At 39.7% G+C, this 24,128-nt stretch overlaps 1 protein-coding gene across 1 annotated transcript in view; it reads left to right on the top strand.

Moving 5' to 3' along the window:
• The window catches only part of CD109 (CD109 molecule), a 79,843-nt gene extending 60,330 nt beyond the window's left edge, over positions 1 to 19,513 (top strand). Inside the window, exons 28-33 of the mRNA XM_059835496.1 lie at positions 4,274 to 4,429; positions 4,515 to 4,580; positions 12,273 to 12,409; positions 16,216 to 16,372; positions 16,794 to 16,896; positions 19,323 to 19,513. Coding sequence (XP_059691479.1) covers positions 4,274 to 4,429; positions 4,515 to 4,580; positions 12,273 to 12,409; positions 16,216 to 16,372; positions 16,794 to 16,896; positions 19,323 to 19,513 — 810 coding nt within the window. The remainder of the gene's footprint in view (positions 1 to 4,273; positions 4,430 to 4,514; positions 4,581 to 12,272; positions 12,410 to 16,215; positions 16,373 to 16,793; positions 16,897 to 19,322) is intronic.
• The last annotated feature ends 4,615 nt before the right edge of the window (positions 19,514 to 24,128 follow it).

Raw genomic sequence — 24,128 nt, 5'->3', positions numbered from 1 at the left:
CCAAGTCCCTCAGCCTTTCCTCGTAAGAAAGATGTTCCAGTCTCCCAATCATCTTTGTAGCCCTTTGCTGTACCCTCTCCAGCAGTTCCCTGTCCTTCTTGAACCGGGGAGCCCAGAACTGGACACAGTACTCCAGATGTGGCCTCAGCAGGGCAGAGTAGAAGGGAGGATAACCTCCCTCGACCTGCTAGCCACACTCTTCTTGATGCACCCCAGGATGCCATTGGCCTTCTTGGCCACAAGGGCACATTGGTGGCTCATGGTCACCCTGTTGTCCCCCAGGACTCCCAGGTCCCTTTCCACAGAGCTGCTCTCCAGCAGCTCAGCCCCTAACCTGTACTGATGCTTGGGGTTATTCCGCCCCAGGTGCAGTACCCTACACTTGCCTTTGTTGAATTTCAGAAGGTTCCTCTCTGCCCAACTCTCCAGCCTGTCCAGGTCACGCTGAATGGCAGTGCAGCCTTCTGGCGTGTCTGCCACTCCTCCCACTTGTGTGTGTCATCAGCAAACTCGCTGAGGGCACACTATCCCTTCATCCAGGTCGTTGATGAATATATTGAACGGGACTGGACCCAGTACTGACCCCTGGGGAAAACCACTTGTTACAGACCTCCAACTAGACTCAGTGCCACTAATCACAACCCTCTGAGCTCTATCTATCAGCCACTTTTCAATCCACCCCGCTGTCCATTCATCTAACCCACACTTCCTAAGTATGCCCATGAGGGTGATGTGGGAGACAGTGTCGAAAGCCTTGCTGAAGTCAAGGTAGACAACATCCACTGCCCTCCCCTCATCTATCCATCCAGTCATGCCATTGTAGAAGGCTATCAGATTGGTCAGACATGACTTCCCCTTGGTGAAGCCATGTTGACTATTTCTGATAACCTTCTTTTCCTCCAGATGCTTTGAGATGATGCCCAGAATGAGCTGTTCCATCATCTTTCCAGGGATGGAGGTGAGGCTGACTGGCCTGTAGTTTCCTGGGTCTTCCTTCTTGCCCTTTTTGAAGACTGGAGAGACATTGGCTTTCCTCCAGTCCTCAGGCACCTCGCCTGTTCACCTTGATTGTATAAAATATTAATAACAAAAGATATTAAATTAAGAAGTGATGCCCATGGAAAAATAAATAATCAGATTTTTCCAAGCAAGTGTGATAAATATCTGTGCTTACTTTCTTTCCAAGGAGAGAAACCTCTTTCTAGTTTCTCCATATGTGGGTCCTCAAACTCCTGAAAGGCTATTAACTAAGATAAGAAAGGGGAGTAGGTTTTAGAGAAACAGCCTAACCTAGTGCCTCTGTTGGCAGTTGATCTTAACTTAATAATGTACTTTGTCCTCATTATTACATAGATTTTTGATGGACCATGAAATTTGGAAGATCTGCATTATCTCCAGGAGGTTTCCATGTTATTGAAACCACATCTTGTAAGCTGTGCTGGCATCCAGAAAATTTATATAGTACTTTGGATTGCATTAGTTTAAACTAGCTTTTAAATTAACTACAAATGCTGGTCACAGTAAAATGTCACATTTCATCATACTGCTTGGTACCAAGCTGTACAGGCTATACTTCATTATTTTTCAAGTGTTTGTTGGTATTAATCTGAGAGAAATTAGTTCTACTAAATAAAATGCAATTTAAGAACCAGCCTGGTTCCCCTGAGGTTCTAGTATTTTTGTAATGTGTTAATTCTTGCTTATTATTTGAAGAGGCTGATTGAAGCACTAAATAAGTTGAAAAAGCTTTTCTCTGTTCTCCAGAAACCATTTTTACTTGAAAGTTTGAAAATCCAGCAGTGTACCATTTACCCCCTGAGGGTGAAGTTAGAAATTAATTTAATCTTTTTGTTCTTCCATAGTCTAAACTATTTTGATTTCAAAATTACTCCAGTGTTTCTCAATGCCTTTTTTAATTTGTGGAAATGACCCTATACTTTTTGTTAACTTCTAAGATTGCTTTAAAAAAATGTTTGGAGTGTTTCCTTCCATGAGTTGATTGTATTAGAAACTTAATATACTGTTAAACAATAAGGAGGAAAGTAATCAGTTGCATGTGTGATGTTTTGTAAGTTAGGGTATGATAGCTCACTGCAATTTGTATCTATCTGTGTTATAGCTTACTATGAATTTGCAATCGGTATATTTTGCTTTATAGTGCTTTTAATGTTTGAGCATAAAATGTACATATCATACACACAGGAAAACAATCGATACAAAACCCAGCATATATATGAATGTAGATTTAAATGGTAGGGAAGAGTAGCAAATTCCGCAGAGCCTGTGTTGCTGGGCAAGAGGGACCTATGAGTCTGGTTCGAGACCATATCCCCTAACTTTTCAGGTTGTGTATTGGACGCAGCATTGTCATACGGAGCCCTGCACCTTGTGCTTCAGCTGTGAATGTTTCCTGGTGAAACGCTTCGGGTATGCCTTCTGGTTTAGAGCATGCCAAGGGGCAGATTTACCTTCTCTGTAGGTGGTTCTTTGCCCTTTTGTTTTTCACCTGTGTTTCTGAGAGTCATTTGAGCCTAGGATGTGGAAGAGCTCTGACGTCACCTTCAGCAATGGCAGATCGCATTTCTAGATGTATTGAACTCTGTCTCAATTTAGGGCAAGAAATGTAAATGTGAGGAATGTAATTGTAAGGACCTGGAAAAGGTGCTTCAAGGTATTCCTTGGTTTCCACAACTTAGGTAAGGGCAGGCATATTTCTGATTTCAGATGTTTAAAATCAGATTCTCCAACAAGATCTTACAGCTCCTTAGGTCTATAAGATAGATCAGATATATAGACGTGATAGGTCGCTGTAGATTCATTCACTTCAACGTGAAAGAAGTTTTGTAAGTTTGAGCTTCCAAGCTATAGATCTTCATCAGAAACTAACATATGAGTAGTCTGAGTAAGGGCAGAGTCATTCAGATGCTTTGTCACTGCCTTTTGCAAAGGAGTAATGGAAGACATTATTTCAGGGTAAATATTGGCCTTCTACTGAGAAAGTCTGCCACTTACTCCAGACTATTAAATCTTCTTGTAGCCCATTAGTTGCATCTATTCTGTCACACCACATTTAGCGCTGGAGTTGGTATCCCAGCCATAGCGGTTCAGCGTGCCAGCAACTTTGGCACTGTTGCTAATCAGCTGATCTTTCTGGATTTTAATCAGTGAAGCAGGTCATCTCAGAAAAGGGCATGGCACAGGAAGGAGTGTGGTTTCTAATAATTTAGAGTGAATAGGCAGCACGTGCTGGTACCTTAAGGTATGGTACAGTCACCATGTCATAGTTAATGAGCTTCTGTTATGTTAGAGTTTTATTACTAGAAATGACAACAGAATGAATAAAACACCTTTGTATGCTGAACCTGCAAGGCCAGTTCCTTCACTGTCGCTGGTTAAAAATAGGTGCAAAATGAACCCCATGAACAGCAAAAATCCCTGAGAAGCAGTAGAGACATATAATTGATTACTGTATTTTTTCCCAGAAAATAGCGGATGTTAGAATTCTCATTCATTAAACTGTGCTGGACCAAATGTTCAAAAACTGCCACTTGTGTTCAAAACCTGGAGAGCTAAGCCTGCACTTGTACACAAAGTTAAACAAAAGAGAATTTTTTTTATATATATATATAAATAATGTGTTTATAAGCATATTCTGCAGTGGTTAAACAATTGGAGAAAATCTTTTGATCAAATACAGAGTATAAAAACTGGGCTGAACCCCATTGAAATTGTTGCCGGGGGTCTGATAAAAACTCATTTCAGGCTTTTTTTAATAAATGTTAATAGTTTTTCAGACCTATAGCTTTTGCTTCGGTGATCAAGGTACCCTGAATCACTCCTGTGCAGTACTGGATCTTTAATGCATAGTCACTAAATAAGTCTAGAAAGTAGCAGTATCGTTACTTTCCTCATTGGCTTTCTCTTCACTGTCTGTGTGGTGTGTGATTCTGACTGTTGTGTCTACCGGTCTGTCAGGTCTTCCACATACCTTGCACAAGGGGAAAACTTGCTTAGCTGGGTCTTACCTCATTCTCCATTGCATGTCACAGTAGCTATCTTGTTGTCCTGTGTTGCCATCCCTCTTCTGTGCTGGGATCCTTCATGCCAGTGGAATCCCAACAGAGATGCAGAGGTGTCTGCATGAAGACTCCAGCATAATCAACAAATGGGACAGTGCAGGGACCATGAGCTCCCCAAGGCATGGCCTATACACAGGTAGTTCACTGCGCAGTCATCTTCTGTTTAATACAGAAGGAATTGTTTCTCTCAACAGGACACGGTGGTGGCTCTGCAAGCCTTGAGTCTATTTGCAACTCTCACTACTGCAAGCAAAACAGAAATGGATGTAACAGTGACTGCACCTTCTTTGAAAATGCCAGAAATATTTTCAATTGATACTCGAAACCGTTTTCTGCTTCAGACCAAGGAGGTACTGTAGAAAATGAGGAATACTTTCGTAAAGTCTGCTGACTGAAAGTACTTTGAAAATACTGTTTTACTCATCTTTCTTTCAGATTGCCCCTGCACAACCAATGACAATTACAGTGGCAGCAGAGGGAACAGGATTTGCTCTCTTTCAGGTATGCAATGCAGTTATTCTTGCTAAAGATATGCTGTCTATAAAGAACATATGTTTTAAAAGCTTTATAAAATGTGTTAATAAGAACAATCTTCTGAAATGTCTTAAATCAGTACCAAAGCACTTCACTAACTGAAGAATGCTGTGAACCAAATACTGTGTGAATGGACATACTCATGTGACTGTTTATGTCCGATAGCCTGGCCTTTTAAGTACTGCTGGATGATTGACAGTTTTGGGGGCACTTCCATGGGCCAGAGCCATATCAAAGCAGCTCTGTCCTCCTGCAGAAACACAGTGTCTGTTTGCAAGACAAGGGACTGCAGTGGTACATTGGCAGGCACAAAGGTCAGAGTAAAAAAGGGCATGCGGACCAGGCAGAAATGCCTCATCAGCAACCTGTGGTAAACTGTGGTAAGGCACAGATCAGTACAGAACAAGATTATACTGTTAGTTATTAGAGTTATTTTCCTTTTTTTGAAGTAGAATACAACAGTAGTGCAAAAGCTAAAAATAAGAGTATTACAGCCAGGTTCTCCAGCAATTTTTACACTGTTCTGAAATAGCATGAAAGACAGAGTCAAAGGATCCTGCAAACTGCCAACAGTAATAGATGCTTAGCATCAGCTGAAAGTGGGGGCATGGCAAAGGGTGGAAGGAGGTATAGTGATCCTCTCTCTGCCTGTCTTGCAGAAGACTCTGTTTCGGCAGTATAAATTCAAACATTTTACTTATGTTTAAACAAATTAAGCTGGGATCAGCGCATACTGTATTTAGAACTAGCAAACCATAAATAGCCTTTTTATGCTTTTCATCTGCTTGCTCTTCCCCCATAACAGAGATTATGTTCTGAAGAAAATCTTGGAGCCGAAAATTTCTCTAACCTTATAAGAAATACCATATGAGAAGATGACAGTATGGGATCTGATTTGATATGGCCACTAATGGGTCTCTCTTCACTGCTGTCTTGTCCACGATAGTGGCTTAGAACCACACAGGTGAAAGAGAAGACCTTTGAAAAGCTATGGACAATACAGAAATACTAGTCTCTCAGCATTTTATTGGAAGTATATAGATAAACTACTAATTGCTGAGTGTATCGCAAAATCAGATAGAGTTCCTACTATACTCCTCCTACTCGTACTTGGAAAAATTGAATTTAGACTGCCTTTAATAGTGTCGAAGTTTTATGCCCATCTCAAGTTCCTTCCAACCTGACCTTCACTGCAGTGTTCTTATGCATCTGGGAAACAAAAAAACATGGCAATGGTTGGTAAATATGCTTTTGGATAAAAGACCTTTACAAAGAAACCTTCACAGCTGCCTATCAGCAGTGAATAGCAGCTGGAGATATACCTCATTCATTCAGCACCAGTCTGCAAACCCCACAGTGCCATAAATCATGACCCGTGTTTATTAATTCCCAGAAGTGCAAATTAAGTTTACAGCAAAGTTCAAAAGTTTCAGAGGATAATTTAGATTCAGACCTGCAGGCCAAGATAGGAATGAATATCTCAGCAGGACAGCATCTGTGGTTTCAGTGTGTGTGTGTGTGTGTATGTGGAACGTAACAAAGTGGGGCTCCAGAACAGTTAAGACTACTCAACCTTAATCATTGTTGAGAAATACTCCCTGATATTAAGTCAACTAATTTGTCAGGCGAGCTGATCAAAAACTTTTCAGCAAATTGCTTCTTGCTGGAAGACGCTGATTTGTTGAAATGAATGCCTTTTGTGGAAGCGCATTGGTTCCAATTACGTTTTTGCCAGCAGGAAAATTTCTCATCCAAACCAGCATGTCTGGTGAAGACTGAGCAGAAGCCTTCCATCCAGAATAGCCAGCAGTTGACTTCGTGGTTAGAGGGCTCCTTGGGGGTCTACAGCACCATGGTTTAAGTTCCTGGTTTGTTCTGTGAACATGCCAACGTGCTCCCAAATAACTAGTGTTCAGGAACCAATGCCAGCTTATCTTCTTCATTTAGGTCACCGTGCTGTTGCCTTTTTTCCTGCAGTTTTGAGTCAGAGATGCTGTGACTTGATTCAAAATATTGTACTTAACACACTGGAGTAGCTTCTCCAAAACCTTTTCTTTGCTGGCATCAATTCTTTCCTTCTGCTGCCTTTGGCAGTATTCTGGCTGGTATTCTAAAAGAAAGAGCACTGATGCCATTTGAATGAGGTTTCTCTCTTTCCCAGACACAAGCTAGATCTGGGTCGCATTTAATAAATCAGATAGCATATGACATTGCGATCACATTTCTTCAGCTGGGTTTCATTGTCTTAGGCCTGCCAAAGTACAGTGGTGAGATTCACTGTTCTGGGATTTGACTTTCTGGCCAAATGTAGCATGTCAAAACAGTAATTCATTTAAATATCACAAAACACAAGATTCGGTCCATTAATAGAAAAGGCTGCTTTCCCAACAGAATGGATTCTTAGAAAAAAACCACCTTATTTTTTTGTGAAATCTCACTGTCTGTGTGTGCAAGTTGGCAGTGCATTCACTCTTGACCCTGCAGGATCTCATAAAATGTATTTATTTTGGATAGTATAATTGCAAAAGCAGACATTTACTTTTAGATTTGTGGTCCTGCTGTCAACAAAGTCTCCTAGCTCATCCCTTCATTATGTGGGCAGATACTGTGGATGACCTAAGACACTGATTCTGCGAGAGGAAAGAGAGGATGATTGTAAGGTTAGGCACTCTCTAGAGAAAGGAGTCAAAGAAGCAATCTTCCCTAGGTGGCCTGCTGAAAGTCTTGGAAGGAACACCTCTCCGCTGTCTGGAACCACTGTGAAATGAGCTTGGCAAATGCCTCAAAAATGCCTCTTTCTGGAAGGAAGGAGAATGCCACCAAAATCCAGGACTAGCAGTGAGGGGAGAGTGGGCAGGCTTAAGGAGGATGGGTATGGGCAAAGTGGATAGGTGAACAAGGTCTCCTTGATCTCCCGGTTGTGTATAGAGAGAGAGTGAGGAAGAAACTGAGAATCGCCTGTTACTCATTACTGAAACGCACTGACCATTTTTTCCACTCAGCATATTTCTACTAGATTTAGGCAAGGGACTGAATGTTCTTCAGTGTGATGGTACTGAAAAAGGTGCACTGTGAAATGCACACGTATTTCTCTGTTACAGTTTGAGTGGATACTAAGTAGTCAAAAAGGGACAGAAAGATGTTGGAGATGATTTCGTTGAATTCATGCTCTCAATCAAGCACATTTGTGCTGCTAGTTGAAGAACAAAAAGGATAGGGAAAGAGACATTGATTAGGGCATTATAAATGAGTTATGTTATTTTGAAACATAGTGCAGCTGATTGGGTCAGATACTGTTACAAGCATCTCTCTCATGCAGAAGATTAGCTTTTCGTTTCCTCTTCTTGGGCCGCTCACCAGAACTGTTTGCAGTATGACAAGACTGGACCAGTTTTTGGCAGCTGCTTCTTAAAAGGGTTAAGAAGAAATGCAGTTGCTCATTCTGTTGATTTAATGCTAGTTTCTGTATAATAGCCTTCTGTCCCCAAAGTAAGAGTGCATAAAGAAGGAGGCTTTAATTAAACTCTGTGTTGTGAAAAAGATTTTTCCTTCATTGTCATGAAAGGAAAGGGAAGTCAGACCGTAACAGCGATAACTTATTCCATGAACATACTAGCTGATTGACCTGTTCAGTATGTGGTTTCAGACATCCTGCATTGGCAGTAAATTCCCATTCATTAGTTTTTTCTGGCAAAAGTTAAAACAGCTTTGTTTCTGTGATGACAGATCGTTGAGGCATTGCCAGCTTGTCTTTACCAAACTTTCTGCATGCCTTTAACTGGCAGGCTTTCTGGATTGGCTTCATCCTTGGTACTGCCTTCTCCTGTAGAGCAGTTGTACAGGATGAATCTTCACTGTTGCACCACGGCTGTCCTGAGCACCTGTACAGAATTGGCTCTGTACTCATACAGTATGCTAAATTCAGCAGTGCAGGGCCGGGCAATGGGAATCGTGTGTGTAGATTGAAAGAACAGACCATATTTCATATCAAGGAGTGAGAGACGTAGCAGCAAAAGCAAAAATCAGAAATTAAAGACTCCTCTGTTCACACAATCTTGCTAGCCTATAACTGACTCGCTAACCTATAACTTGGACAACCCCCTGGCATACCTTTAAATTTGGACTGACAGTTTTCCATTTGCTGCCAGAAACTGTTGTAAAGGGACTACGATTTTCCACAAGCACTCCTCATTCCCTTTTCCTTAGCCAAGCAAAGTGCCTGTTGGGGAGTTGTTTGAGCCACTTTCTGATTATTTTTCTACCAAAATCAAAGATGATGACTGCCCCCTGCCTTGCCATTTGTTTTATCTTGATGACTAAGGGAAGAAATAATGATTTTTAGTTTGTATGGAAAACTGTGTGCAAACTCACTGTTCTGTTGTTGGTGAAAATCACTATTTTGCCAAATAATGTCAACTATTCTTTGATAGTAAATATTTTCTTAGTTTCTTGTATTTGATTTTGTTATTCTAGGGTTTTGAAAATTGACCTTTCTGATTCATCACACTGAAGTGCTGAGTCAGCAACCCGTTCTCTTGTCCCCTGTCAGAGGTCGTGTCCCTTTTGTGCCACAGCAAAGGGATGCATCGGGTGTTAACCAGGCTGAAGCACCTTAGAATGTTTTCTCAAAGTTAAATGTCATTTTTGGTGTCTTTTCTGTATCCCATAGTGGCCAGTAGAGAGAGAGGATGACCGATGAAGGCTACTAGAACAGGGAAAGCATGAAGTGATATCTCACTGGTATACCCTCTTGCCCTTCACCAATTTACAACACAGGGCCTTCCCCATCTACAGGTCATCTCTGTGTGCTCTCTCTGGCTTGGTAGATATTTCCTTGGTGGACTTTTTTTTGTTCTCCATAAATATGTAACTTTTAAAATATTTCTAAGCTTTTAACAACGACAGCTTCTTGTGGCAAGTAGTTCTGCAGCTAATGGAGTATTGCATGAAGAAGCACTACCTCTTTCTCCTCTTGAATCTGCTTCCCTAGTCCTTGTATTTGGAGACAAGGCATAAGAGGGACTGTGTTGGGTCAGAGCAAAGCTCCGTCTAGCCTAGTGTTCTGTTTTCCACAGCAGCCAGACGTAGATGCTCAGGAGAGAGTATAAGAAGATAAATACATGTAATACCTGACTGTCTTCCACCTCTTACCATGTATTATTTGAGGCCGCACCTCGAATACTGTGTTCAGTTTTGGGCCCTCACTACAAGAAAGACATAGAGGTGCTGGAGCGCATCCAGAGAAGGGCGACGAAGCTGGTGAGGGGTCTGGAGCACAAGTCTTATGGGGAGCGGCTGAGGGAACTGGGGTTGTTCTGTCTGCAGAAGAGGAGGCTGAGGGGAGACCTCATCGCTCTCTACAATTACCTGAAAGGGGGTTGCAGAGAAGAGGGTGTTGGCCTCTTCTCCCAAGTGACAAGTGATAGGACAAGAGGAGATGGCCTCAAGTTGCACCAGGGGAGATACAGACTGGATATTAGGAAAAATTTCTTTACTGAGAGAGTGGTACCACAATGGAATAGACTGCCCAGGGAAGTGGTGGAGTCACCCTTCCTGGAGGTATTCAAGGGGCGTGTGGATGTGGCATTGTGGGACGTGGCTTGATGGGCATGGTGGTGTGTGGTGTGGGTGGTTTTTTGTGTGGTTGTGGGGTTTTTTTTGGTGTGGGTTTTTTTTTTTTGGTAATGGTTGGACTTGATGATCTTCCAGGTCTTTTCCAACCTTAGTGATTCTGTGATTCTGAGACCTTCAGCTGGAGATAGTTTCTGTGGACTTAGAAAATTTTGATTCCATGAAGTTGTCTATTTTGCCCTTGAACACTTGTACGCCTGCAGCATCTTGTGGGAAGAAATTCCACAATTTAATCTTGTATTGCATGAAAAACTGTTTCCTATTCAGCTTTTCCATGCAGGTCATTATTCTGTAGACCTTTACTGTGCCCTTCTTCCAACGTATCTGTTTATGGCTGAATTTTCATCTGTTTTGTCATTTCTTAAATGGTAAACAGATCTGGTAGTAATCAGTTAAAACCCCATTATTATGTACATAAAAATGCTTTCATTCTGCAACTCCCTGCAGTAATTCTAGTCTTTGCTACCTCAAATAAATTAGTATAATCAGCAAACTTTATCACATCAGGATTCACCCTGTTTTGTACATCACGTATGAATATGTTTAATGGTGGTCTCTCAGCACAGATTCCTTTAGGACTCCACTCCTTTCATGTATGAACATTCATTCCTACCCTCTATTCCTGTCTTCTAACAGCCCTTTTTTCCTTGGCAACTTCTTTTGTTCTGGTACCTTTGGCTAGTAATCTTCCTAACCAGCTCCATGCCAATGTAACATCCAGGTAGCTTATACCAGACAGAGCTCTGTTGTCCACGTTTTTTCATTTGATTCAGGTAGCTGGTGGGTTTATAGCAACAGCCTATTATCCAGCATGTCATATTTACTCATTTGTCCACTAATATGACTCTTTATTATAGTTTTGACCATGTTTTCTGGTACAGATGCCAAGTTTACTTGATATCCACAGTTCTCTAGACACCCAGTACTCTTTTAAAATTTGCTGTCACATTTGTCATCCTCCAGTCTGGTACAAAGCCATTTTTAAAGAAACCCTGCAGGTAATGATTCAGCTCTTTCTTTACCTCATCAAGTTCAATTCTATAGGCAGTGCAGCCAGTTTTCTTTACTGCATAATTTTCTGTCGTGCCTGATAATGTGAGAGTACTCATTGGTTGCTCAATTCCAGCTCCAGCATTTCTGCTTTGGCTGTTGGCATTGGTAATTTTATAGGATATTGAGATAATCAGGCTATCTCCTAATTATGCAGACCTCTTTTAAGGGCTTCTGGTTTTACCAGTCTTCTACCACTGTTTCAAGCATCTTACACACATCCACACTAGAAGAATTGGAAACTCTTCAAACCGTGCCTAACAGATGAGCTTATTTTGTATTAATGTTACTGTCCTCCATTGGACATCCTGTAATACTTCCTTACTTGGCCCACTTAGCAGAGCTTGGCAGTTGTTGAGTAGAAAGGGCGAGAGCTCTGTCCTTGAGGCAGACTGAAGACTGTAGCTTTGCCTTTGCACACATGAACCAGATGATGAAACTACTTACTTAACTGCAAGGAAATTGTGTTGTTCTGAGTTTGGAGCAACATTCTATTCCTCATCTGTTTTGAGTGTATGAATGCTACGACATGAAGACTGAAGACAAATTCTGTACATACGCTATGTATTTGCTCTTGCTCTGCTTTCATATACAGCCTGTCTCTTTTAACCCAGTGGGTGTCAGTCTCTGAAGTTTGCCTTTATTCATCCCATTTTGCTGTCAGGAAGTAACTGCACACAGTATAAACCAGCAGACAGCAACCAGGGAGAAAATTGCTGGTTGTCCTAGAGCTCCCTTGTGTTTGCCTCAATTGTGTCCTGCTGATTGCGTTGGTTCTGCTGCACTACAAAACGTTCAGAAAGGATATTTCTTTCAGAGGATTCCTATGAATCTCATGTGTGCAACTGTCAGATATAAGGCCATGTATCCTGTCTCATATAAGTGCTCCTCTGGCATTATACTGTTACCAACGTAGTGTTTTGACCACACAGATTTGCTTTACATATGTCATCTAACGTCTCTATTTGCAATCCACAGCTCAATGTTATTTACAACACAAAACACACTGATCAGAGGCTCAGATCTGTCCGAAAACAAGAAGCCTTTGACTTGAACGTTGATGTAAAGGATGACAAAGACGATAAAACCCATTTGACCGTGAATGTGTGCACAAGGTAGGTAATTCAGTTGGAGCATCTCATACACTGCTTTGTCTATACAGCTTTTAAATTATTTAAAATGAGCTAAATTATCCATTTGTTTCTATGGATTTACTAATGTATGGGATATAAACATGTAACTAAAGAGAATGAAAGAATTACTTTGTAAAAATGGCAGCAGTTAAACTAAGAAGCAATTCATAAGTCAAGAAATAGAGTGTCATAAGTCAAGAAATAGAGTGATAGATGTTTTGTGCAAAATTGTTGCTCGCCAGGTCATATTTTTTATACTGGTATGCATAAAGATAGTGGTACCCTAAATAGAGGTATGTGGAAGAGTTTGTGTGAAATAATACAAGAAAAAGCTCAAAGGCTTCTTTGGTGCAAGTGCTTCTTAGCTATATGGAGAACTGTGGACAGACTTGAAAACTGAACCAATGTCTTCTACGTTCTAGCTTCTAGTAGCAGACTGTGACAACTGCCCATTACTCTTACCTTTCATGAACAGAATGCTTTGCTTTTGATCTAGAAGTAGATACTTCTTTTTTTTTTGGTAAAAAGAGAAGGAAGTTCTGAAGTACTGAAAACACCAGGAAATAGAAGTAATCATTCTTTGGTCATCTCTATTAATAAACTTTGCTCGGAACAATTTTTGGCCAGAGTCAAAATCCATGTTTACATAATGATAAATTCAACTGGGTTTTTGTCTTATTGTGCGAGTATCTTTGTTGTCTTTCATTTACTAGTAGGTCTTATAGTTATGAATTTGGTAATATAATACAACGTAAGCATCATTCTAGAGTTGAAAGTGATGAGTTTTCCGGCCACTCTAATGATATCTTTTCTGCTGAATAAGGGAGAGGGGGTTGCATCTGGGATGATGTTTCTTGTTCAGTAAACACCTACTAAGAAATGAGCTGAGACTGGTGAAGCATCATCTCAGAGACCACAGAACAGCCACCAGATGTTACCTGGATAGAATTTGGATCAGATGAGAACGGGTGACATTGAACAGTCATACTGTGTATTCCTAGGTTAGCCAGTCATTAAACCAAGTTGTTTCTTTCACTGCTTTGCTGCCACAAGGGAGCTGTGACTGGAGATGGAGCCTCTAGGTGACACCATCATACAAATAATCAGCTACAGTGAATATGATTTCAGTACAGAGAGGATTGATTTAATTTGGGAAATAGCCAGCAGGCACAAAGCTGGAGGCCTGTTTTTATGTGTTTCTGGTAACCAATTCAGTGATACAGATGGTGGGCCGGGACACTAGAATACATGAGAGCTCTTGAAATAGAATGGGCTTTTTCTCTTTTAAAGTTTTCTATGAAGTGTCAACAGTTTTCTGAAGTCTAGCACAAACTCCTGACATATAAAGGGCTTACATGATGGGTCTGGGATAAGTCTTGGCTGAGCATTCTGATTTTCTAGCTAAGACCTTTGGCTCAGGAATACAGACAGGAAGGGCTCCATCTCTCTGGGAAGGCTCTAGGGTGATGATGTTTTAATTGCAAAGTGTTCAAAGGATAGGGGAAAATCTAGTGGCGTTATAAAACTGTCCCAGGAGAATATTTGGAACATTAAGATCCATCAATTCTTACAATGGGAAGTGGACTGGTATAAGTTCTAGTAAGTCTGTGTTTCTATTCTTTAGGCTGAGACTTCATCTCTGGTTGCTTGCCTTGATATACTAGTCATCCTCTTCTTTTTTTCCCTGTATATTGTATATAATATATGCATTATCTATATTAAATTCCTGAATTAGTTTAAAGTTGGTCTAGTTATAATCTTTACAGCATGATGCGGCTTTCTGGTAGAGAAACCAAAGTAGGCAAATGCAGAAATACTGCTGAAATCTCAACCAGTATAGCTAGTTGTGGGTATGCATAGACAGGTAATGGAGGCTGCAGCTTTGCAATTTTTTTCTTTCTCTAATCTGCGGAATAGCCAACCTTCTTTCAACCAGCTTGATAATGATTGGCCATGGTCATCTCAGCTGGGTATCATTTATGACACTGGAGCAGATAATTTCTCATTCAAATTGAACTGATTCTTGGTTAGAGGAGCTGACTCACTGGGAGGCAAATACCCAGGGCTGCCAGTTTCTTCTCTGGTTGATTTTGTTGCCCGCATACCATTGCCAGGAATGGGAAACTGATCATTTACGGTTCTACTCACTCTCTTGATTATGCTTTCTGCCTACACTAGCTTGGTGGTGTTTTCTCCTCTTTGCATTCTCTGTGAGAGGGTCTCACACAGATCTCGTATTGCTGAAGAGCTGAAACATAAAATTCAACTCAAAGTGTTCTCAGTTCTCTTCAGGTACAAGTTTCGAGTCATCTTTCTTTCTCTTACTGGTCATTCTTCTTGCATGGAGATTTTTTTTCTTTTTTTAGGAGACCATGGAGTTGAAGAAAAGATACCAGGAGCCACCCCCAAGGCTGTCTCTCTTCTTTGTTAAGAGAGACAGATCCTCATAACTTCTAGGGATATATCTTATTCACTGCTTGACAATACCAAGCTGGTTTGGTTACTTGTTGGTGTTTTGGTAGCATCCCAGGCTGGCTAGACAGCTTGGGTATTTTCCTTCCCTCTTATTGGTAATTATGCAGAAATAATTACATCCAGTTCCAATTCAGTTATTTGTTTTCAATAGCAGCTACTTTGGCACAGCACGTCATCCAACAGATGGTTTCATTTGTTTCTAATCTCATGAGCCAACTGAAGTCAGCAGTTGTGCTGTATTTCTTTCAAAGTCATATCTGTGTTCAATCAGCTATGCTGCCAGGCTTAACAGCATTGCTTTGAAAGCAAGTATTCCCTTTTTTTAAACCATCCAGCTCTATAAAGAAATAGTTTTATCCAATTACTTTCAACTACTGTCAGACCTTCAAAATGAGGATTGGAGACACTTCTATTTTATTATAACAATAATCATTTACCCTCCATGCCAAGGGGGGGAAACCTCTTCTGACACTTACTTTATTTAAAGCAATACAATCTTTTGCAGGTAATTTAAGTATCACTTGTAGCACAGAACACCATAAATATATTTTGGTAGTTCTGTTGTACACCATAGTATGTAAGGCTTTCTCAACAGAGCAAAGCTTTTTAGTCCAGCATCTGATTGTCATATTGGAAGAAGATGTAATAATAAGCATTATTTAGGAAAAAAGAAGAAACTCAACTTATTAAATCTTCTTTTTCCAAAACTGGATGAATAACATGGCTATGCATTTTAAAACTGGAGCTTTGAGAAATAATCTGGTGATGACTCTGTTAATGGAACCATCAATCTCTGTGAAGGAAATATGAAAAGATTTGGGAGATTTTTTTGGTGTATGCTTTATCTCACCCTCCAAAAATGAATAAAAGCAAAACTATGCATCCATAAGAGGAAATATGTATATTTCAGTTCACGGGTTCCTACAGTGGTTTCTTAATTACTTCTTTTGAAACATGTGTTTACTGGCAATATTTCCTGCATATTTGTGATGTAAACCTGCATTTATAGATTCCAATGGAAAGCTCCTAGTGGTGTCAGTGTAGCCTCTTATATGATTTATGTACTGTAGTTTTCTCAGTGCTAAACCTGCTTTTGCCTATGTGGTTGAAATTACCAGGCAGAATAATAGAGAAATCAATTATTATCTCTTAATCATTAGAAATTTTCATGTTGGCATTTTTTTCCCTTTGTTTCTTAAGTATTCTTAAGCATTATTGCTTCCATAGTTGGGATTTAATGATCAAATCGTTTCTTTGGAGAGTGGACTACTGTATTTCTACTAAAAGTTTCTTTATCTCTGTGTTTTGAAAAGGTACTTGGGTTCTGGCACAGCTCCCAGTAGCGGTATGGTCCTCATGGAAGTTGGCTTACTCAGTGGTTTCTCTGTGTCACCAGATTTCATTCCATTAGACAATACAGTTAAGAAGATGGAAAAGGACAATGGAAAAGTCAACCTGTACTTAGACTCTGTAAGTTGAAAATAACAAAGAAATGTGTTTGTAGTGACGTTAATCTTGATTCTGCCATTGTTTGGTTTAAATTTGGAAAGACATTATGATTGTATTCTTTGGGGAAGTCAACATCTGCTATACACGTTGAATTACTAGTTCCACTGTTTTTTAGTGAGATTGATTGGATAGGTACAACTCAGTTATATTTGTAAGGGGTTTCTTAGATTAAGCGTCTTAAAAATCGTATATAAGAAGGCAGACGTTTCAAGAAGTTTGTAATTTGGCCAAAATGACTACGAATGAGATAAACATCTGTATATGCATCCTGACCCCAAGTCTTTAGAAATGAAGGGGACTACTGCTGAGCTAAAAGTCCTTACCTCTTCTGTGAAACTGCCATCACCAGGGTTTTCAGGATGTTTCTCTTGTGTTTTTCTAGCTAAATGAAACACAGGTTTGTGTGGATATTCCGGCTGTGAGAGACTTCAAAGTGGCAAATATCCAAGATGCTTCAGTGACTATAGTGGATTACTATGAACCTAGTAAGTGTCAGTCATTTCAAATGGATCTTAGTGATTCAGAAGTTTAAAATAAAGTTTATTTTCATGGAAATAGGACAAATTCTAGTGAAGAGAAAGCCACATTGCACTGAAACTTACTTTTTTCTTGAACTGCAGCCTTTTTGGACATTGACATGCCAAATTTTCTAATGAATAATGGTGTTTTTCCACATATATGTTTACTGTCCTAATGGGTTGGTTCCTCAGCTGGTGTGAATTGTCATAACTTAATTGTCAGCTGGTATAAATTGGCTTCAGTCTGGCCCAATGTGTTCCCAAAGCTACCAAAGTGAAGCAGGAACTTCACTGTGGTTCACTTACCAAGTTAATGATTATCATTCAAGTAGCTTTTTCATCTGTTTCTTGTTTAAACTAAGAGTCCTTCACTGGAGAAAATGCCAGTGTGTTGGTTTCTATAGTTATGTAAAAAAGATGTACACGGGAAAAACAGTTTCAAAGTTTTTTGGTTTGGGTGTTTTTTTTTTCTATAGAGTGTGTTTTAGAGAAAGGCAGCAATGTACAAAGCTCTTGGGCAAAATGAAAAGCAAAGAAAGATTACAAGCTGCTGGAGAAGATATTTAGAGAGGTTTTCATTACACCAGCCAGCTGAAACATTATTAAGGATTTGGGCCTGGTTTGAGATAAGGCATAAAATAGTTGTATAGGCAATTTTCTTCATGTTGGTTTATTTTCACTCAAGACAGAAGACAACCAAATATGCTATGATGTGTACACCTTTAGCTAGATAAAGATCACATTTATTCTGTGTAGGCTGAAATGTTTGTTCAATCACAGAAGTTTAAACTAAAATATGAAATTAGCAGATGTAACTAAACTGTCCATGAATCTAGAGCATGTTTTAGTCCTAGTGACTTCACAAATGAATTTCCACATGCTTCAATGACTAGGGGAAGAGCTCAGGACCTAGTTTTTTGTAAGAATGCTGTTAGATAGGCTAATGAATATGTGTATAAAAAAACCATATATAAATGCACATGTGTAAATACTTTTATTCTGTTTAAATGCATTTAGTGTCTCTAAATTCTCAATTTTAATCAATATTAATTTAAAGATATGAATTAATATCCTTAAGGACTAAAATTTGTATGATGTAATCAGTGCTGCAATAGAAGGCTTTAACTTTAAGTAAAAGATTGCTTCAAATATTACTTTACAAGATGCCATTCCTATTACTATGTAGCATAGACATATTATTGGTCAACATATGTACATATGCCATGATTCTGAGTTCTTCTGAGACAACTCCTTCCTATCTAATACAGGAACGTGCTTTTATTTTAGTCTACTATTTTCCATCACTCCCGTAGTTGGTGACCCAAAGTGCAGGTGTATATTTTATGTGATGATGACAGTCAGATTCATGTCATATTTGGAACTAGGAGATGTCTAAGGATTCCTCATGCTCTAGCATTTATCAAAAAAGTTATGTCTGTGTGACAGATATTACAGCTGGTATATGTATAAGAACTGGGTTGGCTGCCGATATAGCAATGCCAGCAAGGAGGTCTGCCAGGGTTAATACACACAGCTACTCAGCACATTCAGATGACTGTGCTGCTTCTCTTACCTGACTTTGTTCAGAGCTAGTTGGGTGGTACTGTTGGGTAAGAGTTATGCCGCATAAAGATACATCTTTCATTTTTATTTTTTTAATATCTTGAGGCTTGAAAGGAAACTGAATATAATTTCAGTTAAAAAATACTACTGATAAAAAAAGAAATTGCAGTGTCCATAGTTGGCATGAAAACCTTCAAACCACAAAACTCACTGTGGGAATGAAACTTTGCAAAAGCTTGTTCTGTGAGCAATTACCATGCATTGATGTTTTTGAAATGAAATGGCTTTCCAGGCTTCTACTCTGTTCAGCTCTATAGCACCCCTTCAGGAAACTGGGGAGCAAAATACAGGAGCAGGAGCTGGGTGAGGTGAGCAGTCCCCAGTTCAGGAAGCTGCAACGCCCAGACGTAGCAGTGAGAGAGAAAGTGTCAGTTAGGAGACACCTAGCTCTTAAATGTCATAGCCAGTAACCTGCCAGGTAAAGCATTCCAATTCCTTTGTCATGGGGGTCAGGTAGGGGCAAAATTCCTTTTAAAACATTTGACCGAGGTTTCTGAACGGATTGGGTCTAACAGTTGAGATTGAGTCTATGAAAATGTGCCTTTCACCAAGTATTTGTCTGAATATATTGAGGATGTTTTGATGTTTTGGGAAAAGAACAAAGATTAATGCCTAGGCTTAAGCACCCACCCTGGGAAGTATTTTGCAGTGTATGACGAGGTCTGCGTCAGAGTTTAGTGCATCCTTTAAAAATGCTTTCTTTGTGAAGCTAGTTTGTTGGTCAGTTCTCAGAAGTTCATTAACTAATGTTAACTAACCTTTCCGAACAGGGAGAAGAGCGGTGAGAAGCTACAATTCAGAAGTAATGCAAAGTATAACCCCTTGTGACTTCTGTGAAAGTGATTGCAGTCTTTGCCACCGCGATGGTTCTCCAGCCTTGCTTCAGCACTCTTCGTTGGCATCCTTGTTCTGTGTGCTATTTGTCCTTCATGTAAACTTGCTGTGCAGTTGGGTGCTGTAAAAGGAAACGGATTATGTTTTACATCTAAGGTTTCCATAAATTATCCAAAGACAATTTTATGTTCAGATACCAGCCTGTCTTTAGTGATTACAGTGACCAAACTCCTGCTGTGTTCAGGGAGAGCTGGGCTGGCCCATATGGTAAATTTCTGGCTGTGCCAGAAAACTCTTAAGTGTCTGCTGGAAAAACTTTCCAAGTGTTAGTTTCATACTGAAGTTATTTTCTGAAGAAACACAGAGTTAACCAAGAAAGCAGTCTGAGAAAATACAAACCTAGCTCCATGTTCCCACTCCCTCTTCACCCCAGCTTTCAAGTGTGCTTATTTTTTAGGGACATATGTTAGTTTACCATGCTTTTCTGAAACACTATCTGCTTCTCCGTTGGGGTGTTGGTAAGCAGAGCCCTGGGAGCTTGGTATCAGCGCTCACCTTGTTCTGTTCTGCAGACATGACACTTAACATTAATACTGAATTTTGCTGTATGCTCTCATGGGGAATAATATGAAAAATAAAAGGAGCTGGCTTCAGAGCAAATCCAAGAGCCAAAAAGTGCTGCATTCACAAACTGCTGAACGCTCCAGAAAATTGTCAGTCTTTTTTTATCATTACAGAGAAGCTAGGTGGATTTTTTGCCAATTCATAAGCTAATCATGTTTGAAAATAAGGCCTCAGGATGTTCTCATGCATTTTACTCTGAAAGGCTCTTACTGTAAATGTATCAAAGATGGAGTCTATGTTTGAGCCTTCATTTTTCCAGGGTTATTCATAAACAAAACTGAATTCTTTTTCGGTGTGAGAATGCTGGTGTCCACTGGCGTATTTATGGCCAGCAGGATGCAGATTGCTTTGATTCTTTTCTGGTTTTTGGAAGTCTTCTAGAAACGTCGCATTGGGGCATCATTTATGTCTTGTGTTTGCCGTGTCGTGTTGTCAATGATTTAAGTGGCATAACCCTAAACAGCTGTTTACTGCTCTCTGTGCCATGTCAGCTGGTTGGCCCTGAATGCCATCTGTGCATGCAACTCCTGTTGTCGGTTGGCAGGAGAGGCTTTTAGGAGGTGTGAGCTGCACATGCATTCAGTCCAGGAAAACAATTGACATGCTTGCTTAACTTTTAAGCACATCCTTGTATGCTTAAGTGCTTTGCTGAAGTGGGATGGAGGAGAGGGGCGGTGAAGAGCAGCAGGCACACTTACACCCAAACCTGCTCTTTGCACATGGGGAGAGTTTCAGGTCTCTATGAATGGAGAAACGTGTGAGCGTGGGAGCTTTTCGCTCCTGAGTGAGTGTACGAACGTCTTCCCTGTCTGGCAGCCAATTTATACTTCTCAAACAATGGCTGGGATGTCTAATGCTTACTTCTTTTTGATAAGAAAGCCAAGCTGATAACACTCTTAGTTACTAAAATGAAGTTAATAGCTGTCATGCCAGCTGACAGAGTTAGAAATTTTAAGGCTCTCAATTGCCTTTCTTTCATACCTTTTTCAGACGGAGTGTGTACGTGTGCACATGTAATAATATGGCAGTCACTTTTCTTGAGCAGTTTGTAATTTTTATTCAAATTTTGCTACTGCTTAAAATGTATATTTTTATATTTTATGCTCATCTATACTTTTGTTCAAAAAGGAAATTAGTGCATGGTAGTATGGGAAGAGGCCTGAACTTCCTGAGCTGGGTGCTGTCTAATATAGAGATATAAGTTTTTAACTGCAAAACTAGTTTAGGAGGGGTTATTTGTTTTACTTTAGCTGTATTTAGAATTTACAATGTTTTTCACAAACTAGGGGTTCTGTTCTGTCTCTCTGGCAGAGCTTAGGCCTGGTTCTTTGTAGTCAGTTCATGCTTTTCACTTGCCTTTGGTGCACTTTGGATCTAGCCCCTTAAACAGTTGATTAGTGCCTCAACATGAGTGCCTGTGCTGCTGTCTGACCCGCGTGAAGTAATATCGTATTTATTGAAATCCAAAGCACTACTTAGTCAATAAGATGCAGGATCTGACCCTCCGTAAGTCATACCCTTGGTTACACAGGTCCAGAGCTAATAGAAACCAAGATACAAACTGAAATATATCTTTGCGTCTCAAATCCTTTACCCACGTATGGAAGCATAGATTGGATTGTGCCAAGTATAAGATCTGGAAAACATTCTGAACTGGGATGTGTTTTGCTGTGGGTGAACTATGAAAGCAAGTCTTCTTTTGCCTTGGGGACAGCAGCCTTGACATGTCATTTGCCTCCATTTACTATATTTTCAAGAACCCAAAGCTCACATCCTTTCAGTTTTTACTGTATGTAGAGCTTCTAAGATGGACATTGATACTTGATTAATATTAGGATAAAGAGGCTTATTTTCTAGACAAGATGTATTAGAGATAAAGCCGTAGATAGTAGGAATAAATTAGTTTTATTTTGCAGGCAGTCCCAGATTCCTGAATATCCTCCAGAAAAATGGTTTTAAACTGCTCAGCCTAAATTCAGATAGGGCAGCTTTTATTACTATTCCCTTACATTTGTTTTTGAGATAAACAACACATGTTTTTAAATGACTCTTGGCTGCCTTGCACACCCTACTAAGAAGCGTCAGTCATAATGTACCATGTCATGGAAATTGTCGGAGTCAGTGAACAAAAATTCTCTTTTATTTTACTTTTTTCTATACAGCAGGCATATCATTACAGACATCTAAATCTGTCTCTGTACTAAGCTATTCTAAAGGAAGAGTGTACATCGTATGATTTCAAACAAATGTTTACACTAGGTGGCCTTGAACTTTCCTACACTGATGTCTTTGGTCACTTTGCAGTGGCGGCTAGTGCTTTGAATGAGTTGCAGAGGATAAATTTTGTATTGTGTGTTGGCAGTGAGTGGAACAGAGGAAAGGGAATATTATGTGGCATAGTGACTTTTTTTGTTTTCCTCATCGTTACGTAGAAACCTTTACACAAATGCTCAGCATATATATTTTTTCCATTGCTCTGTAACGTCACTTTTTGATGTTAGAGGGGCCATACTCCCACTCAGTTACTGGGAAACCTTTTAGCAAAAGATCTTTAGGAACTCTTTAGGAACGAGGTCTTCGAGGACCTTTAAGGCATGGTGCTAAAAGCAGTCAAGAAAAGGTATTTTGTGATGGAGTCTTCATGTTGCATCGCCTGAACATTTTTGTGTGGTTGCTCTTTGTTTGAAATTTGAGCATTCTTTGGTACTTCTAATGCCCTTTTCAGCCCCATGCTGTCAATGGACATAGTCTATGCAAAGCCATTAATACACTATTAAATCAGTAAGAAATAATAATCTATTTAGGATTGAGTTTAAAACAAAACTATAATGCATTTTAAAGGATCTCCCTCCCCAAATTCTGTCTTCACTGTCATCCATGATCTTAGCCGAGGTTTTCTCTACAGGTTTCTCTGTGTCATCTAGAAACCTTCTATACCGAACCCTGTTGTACAGAACAGGGAACGAGTGCTACCTAACGGGTTTGCAGCACCTCAGAGTCTGCATGCTGGGCCAGCTCAATAGCTGGTTTGGTTCCCAGCGTGGCACTGCCATGCTCCCATTACTTCACAAGCAGGAGCTTGTGGCTGGTACACGCCAATGGCATGTGATAAAGGAGGAAGTGGCCAGTCTGGTGCAGGAGAAACAGAAGAGCCAAGGTCCAACGTTACGTGCCTCTCTTTTGCCTTGAAAGTCACTGTTGAAAATCAAACCTAAGATTCAAAAATTGTTTTTATTCAGTTTTCAGAATATTATCCTAGCAATATTTCTCCAAATGTGTTGTTCAAGTTGGTATGAATATTGACAATATTTGGTTTAAGCAGATTCCTGTAGAAAGCTTAGGTATATACATAGCCATTATATAGGCTCCAGTGTACTACAGTGTGCAATGTATGTGCAATTAAAAACATACAAGATCTTCACAAAGTGCCCAAATCAACAACATTGTGTGATGTTCTGTTTTTCAAAACATACAGTTATGTTTTTACGAAAGATTATGTTTGGATACCAACTGGTGCCTGATGGCATAATTTTTCTGTATCTCAAACACTAAGAAAGAATATTCAATTTTGATTCTAATGGCCAATAATATTTCTGTTATAGCCTCTCTTCTTCTACCATAAATCTTTATGCAGTGAACCATCTTTGTGTTTAGTCCTCTAAATACATAGATTTTGAAATTAGATGTTCTCACTAGTAATTTATCCATAAAATAGAACAGCAGTTATGTGATCAGGTCTTTTGAGTTGTTATTAGATTCTTCCTTTCCCCATGTCAAAATATTTTACTTCAGTGTTGTTTCTTACTCAGTTTATTGTATTTGTGTGTGCCAGTTAGAATAGCATTAGTGCAATGATATTTCCATGCAATAAAGTCTGACAGTGTGCTGTATTAGATCAATCCAATGATTATTTTTCCTAATGGATAGCTTTATTTTCAGATGTGCATGGGCATTAATTGCTTATGTGCTACATTTGAGTCACCAGAACCCCAGTGTTAAGATTTCTCTTTAATTTCAAATCATACATTTTATTTCTGTATTCCTTAGTGGTTACTCAAAAGCTTCATCAGCTTTGCCCAGATCTTATGATGTTATATTATGAATTGATTTTTTTGTGG

This window comes from Gavia stellata, chromosome 2 (assembly GCF_030936135.1).
Source record: "Gavia stellata isolate bGavSte3 chromosome 2, bGavSte3.hap2, whole genome shotgun sequence".
Classification (NCBI taxonomy): domain Eukaryota; kingdom Metazoa; phylum Chordata; class Aves; order Gaviiformes; family Gaviidae; genus Gavia; species Gavia stellata.
This window is presented reverse-complemented; position numbering and strand designations above follow the sequence as displayed.